Raw genomic sequence first — 3,654 nt, 5'->3', positions numbered from 1 at the left:
GTTGTCATTTGCATAGCACGTTATTTTTTATGTGCTAAAGTATCTGTTGAGATCTCTTGTTGGCCTAAACTCAGAGATGTGAGCTGACCTGTGCAGTGGAGGCTTCAGCCCGGGGGCCCGGTGAGGCCCCTCCATTGGCCCCTGCTGCTGCCTCCTCCGCTCTGCTCTCCTCCGCTCCGTCCTCTCCTCCGCTCTCTCTCTGTGTCTCTCCGGTCTCAGGCGCTCCTGCCGCTCCTCCTGCTGCGGCACCTCCTCCTGCTGCCTCCGCACTCGCCCCCGCCGCCGAGGTCTCCCCTTCCTCTCTCTCCGACGCCTTCGTCTTCGTCGTCGTCATCGTCTTCTTCGCTTCCTCACTTTGCTCCTGTTCCTGCGTCTGCGCCGAGGAGGCCCGTCCCTCCGCTGCCGCTAGCGCTGGGGCTGGTGCTGCCGCAGGGGCCGACGCTGCTGCTGCTGCGGCCGCTGGCGGCGCCCCGTTGGTCAGGGCCGGCGGGTGGGCATCGGCCGCGCTGCTGCTGCTGCGGAGGCGGGCCCCCTCCTCGTCCTCGTCGGAGTCGATGTGCAGCATGGCGTTGAGCCGCGTGTCCGTCGGGAAGCTGGAGCGCAGCTTGGGCGAGGCGGCCCCCAGGGGCCTCTCTCCGGGCCCCTTGGGGGCCTCGATGGCGTCCAGGTAGTCGTTGAGGGACACCTGCCGGTGGGTGTGACTGCCGAGGCCCTCGTCGGGGGAGTCCGGCCCACCGTTGGCACCCGTCCGGAGCTCGCGCAAGCGGTCATCGTCAGATCCGTTGCCGTTGTGGAGGGCGTCGGCGTGGAGGGAGCCCTCGGAGCCGGTGGGGGAGGGGCCACGGAGGAGGCGGGAGGAGGAGGCGGGGTGAAGGATGTCCTCGTCGTCAGATGGGCTCCCCGGGTCCCCGTTCATGGAGGAGGCACCGAGTATAGAGCCCACGAGATCTGGAGACATGAAGTTGGGTTGGGTAAGTGTGTGTGTGTAGCAAACTGCAAGAAATCTCTCTCTCTCTCTCTCTCTCTCTTACACACTCACACACAGACACACACACACACACACACACACACACACACACACACACACACACACACACACACACACACAGACACACACACACACTCCTCTTCCCCGCTCACCTTCATGTCCTGTAGTGATCTCCACTCTGAACTGAAGCTGGCCGCTGACCTGTTCTGTGGGCAACCGGCGACACAGGGTATAGCTCACGGGCTGGTCTCTGTGTAACACACACACACACACACACACACACACACACACACACACACACACACACACACACACACACACACACACACACACACTGTTAATTCCTTAGACAAGTGCACAGCCCAAGGAGTTGAAGTAAAGTACCAAAATGTGTGCTTGTCAATAAACCCAAGAAAGCTTTAGAGTGTTGAAGAGAATGAAGATATTCCAATTCATCCAGAGTCACTTTGTTTCTTTCTGCTTCGGCAGCAATTTGCTTACTACAGCACTTTATTATACAGTACAGTAGATTATTCAAATTCACATTGCATAGCGAAACATTCACTTCATTACACTAGATCAGTGGTCCCCAAACTACGGCCCGCCACTTCATTTTGGGTGGCCCCCCCAAAACATGTCCGTGGTATATAGCATCTGGCCCGCATGGGAGTACGACATCGTCAAACTAAAACCTCCGTAATTTCCCCCATTCATTCTCTATGGCGAGTCTTAAAGGAGAATTCCGGTGTGATATTGACCTAAAGTGTATTGAAACATGATACCGAGTGTGAACGTATGTCTCATAGCCCATCTCGGCTTGTCCCCTGCACTCCAAAATCTGGTGCTAGTTAGCCGATGCTACCAACAGCTTTTTCAATAGTGGTGCTTCGGCATCAGGCTAGCCATGCAAATAAATCACTGTTTTACACCCATTTACGAGGCTCAATGTATCTCCACACTTCATTGGTAGACTTCCGAGGGCCCTGACATTTAAAACGAGACATTGAGAACTTTGAAAAAGCACTGGTAGTTTACTTGGATTCCAGTTGCTGCTACTGGAAGAAACTGGAATCCATGCATTTCCACTGAATTATTTTTGGAATCTGATCCCTTATCATACCTGTTCATTCTTACTCGTTGCTCGACTTATCGTAACTAAATTCAAGATGGCTGCAAATGCTAAACTTCGTGAAGATACAGTCTGTATAAATCGTCTTGTAAGTAAACTACAAGTTCATTTTTCAAAATGAAGTGTGGAGATACATTGAGCCTCGTAAATGGGTGTAAAACAGTGATTTATTTGCATGGCTAGCCTGATGCCGAAGCACCACTATTGAAAAAGCTGTTGGTAGCATCGGCTAACTAGCGCCAGATTTTGGAGTGCAGGGGACAAGCCGAGATGGGCTATGAGACATACGTTCACACTCAGTATCATGTTTCAATACACTTTAGGTCAATATCACACCGGAATTCTCCTTTAACAGTACACATGTAATAATCTTTTTGTCCACTGGTGGTTGTTTTGGCGCTGTTTCGCGTTTGCCATCGAAAACGGAATGAAATGTAGACCTACCTGCAAACAATGTAAGAGGCCTATGCTGACTGCATCAGTACTCAAAGTATTCTACAAGTTTATCAATTAATTGTTAATAACTAACTAACTTCTATTCAAGTCATATTTCTGGGACTTGCTGGGATATTTTTTTCTATATTTTATTCACTCGTTCAAATGTTCATACAAATTCACAAAGTTCTCATCAGGTGAGTGAAAGTGGTCATTTCAGATGTTTTTGCCAGCACTTCATAAAACTCTCATAGTTTGAGAACTTCAAATTATTTGTAGGATATTGCTTGTTCACAACTTGAGCTGTGTATGCAAAGACACAGAGTTCAGAGTTCACACATTTTGAATAAAATACACTTTTGGGACTCCCTGCTAATACTTTTGGGAATGCTATTTTTTATTAGTATTATTTAATTTGAGCTACATTTTACACTGATATGGCATGCTTGCAATATAAACACAGCTAACAATGGTATTCAATTGCAGTAGCCTATGATTAAATGTAATGGAATATTCAACTAAGGTAGACTGCTGTTGTTCACAGCACTAAGCTATTTATGGTTACTAATATACTCCGAGTCTCTGGCCCTCTCTTAGAGCCAGGCATAGTGAGCTGGCCCTCAGAAGAAAACGTTTGGGGACCACTGGTCTAGCGCACATGCACAAATACAATGGGTGAGGATGGTGAGCTGTGATCTGAAATCTCACTCTCTGCTGTCCAACTGTGTGAGTGCACAGTATGTATGTATGTGTGTGTGTGTGTGTGTGTGTGTGTTTGTGTTCTCACCCTGAGGTGTGTCTCTCCAAGAGTCTCTGCACAGGGATGGTCAGCTGACCAAGAAAGCGCTTGATGATTGGGCGACTTTTGGCAAACTTGTCCTTGACCTCAATTTCCAAAACATCCGTCATAAGAGCCACAAACGTATACTTCTGTGCGAGACAGAGAGGAAGACTTAATCATATGCTTGTATTCACATTTGTCTGTAAATCCGTGTATGCATGCATGTTTGTTTCTGTGTGTGTGTGTGTGACTGTATCAGTGTGTGTGTGTGTGTGACAGAGTGTGTGTGTGTGTGTGTGTGTGTATGTGTATGTGTGTGTT

The 3,654-nt window shown here is 49.0% G+C and overlaps 1 protein-coding gene across 1 annotated transcript in view; it reads right to left on the bottom strand.

Moving 5' to 3' along the window:
- The window catches only part of hecw2b (HECT, C2 and WW domain containing E3 ubiquitin protein ligase 2b), a 48,307-nt gene that overhangs the window by 29,012 nt on the left and 15,641 nt on the right, over positions 1-3,654 (bottom strand). The window contains exons 6-8 of the mRNA XM_042081641.1: positions 3,340-3,482; positions 1,141-1,238; positions 89-948 (exon numbers count right to left, since the gene is read on the bottom strand). Coding sequence (XP_041937575.1) covers positions 89-948; positions 1,141-1,238; positions 3,340-3,482 — 1,101 coding nt within the window. The remainder of the gene's footprint in view (positions 1-88; positions 949-1,140; positions 1,239-3,339; positions 3,483-3,654) is intronic.

Source organism: Alosa sapidissima, chromosome 23, assembly GCF_018492685.1.
Source record: "Alosa sapidissima isolate fAloSap1 chromosome 23, fAloSap1.pri, whole genome shotgun sequence".
Taxonomy (NCBI): domain Eukaryota; kingdom Metazoa; phylum Chordata; class Actinopteri; order Clupeiformes; family Clupeidae; genus Alosa; species Alosa sapidissima.
The sequence above is the reverse complement of the archived record's forward strand: the minus strand, read 5'-3'. Positions and strand labels throughout refer to the sequence as shown.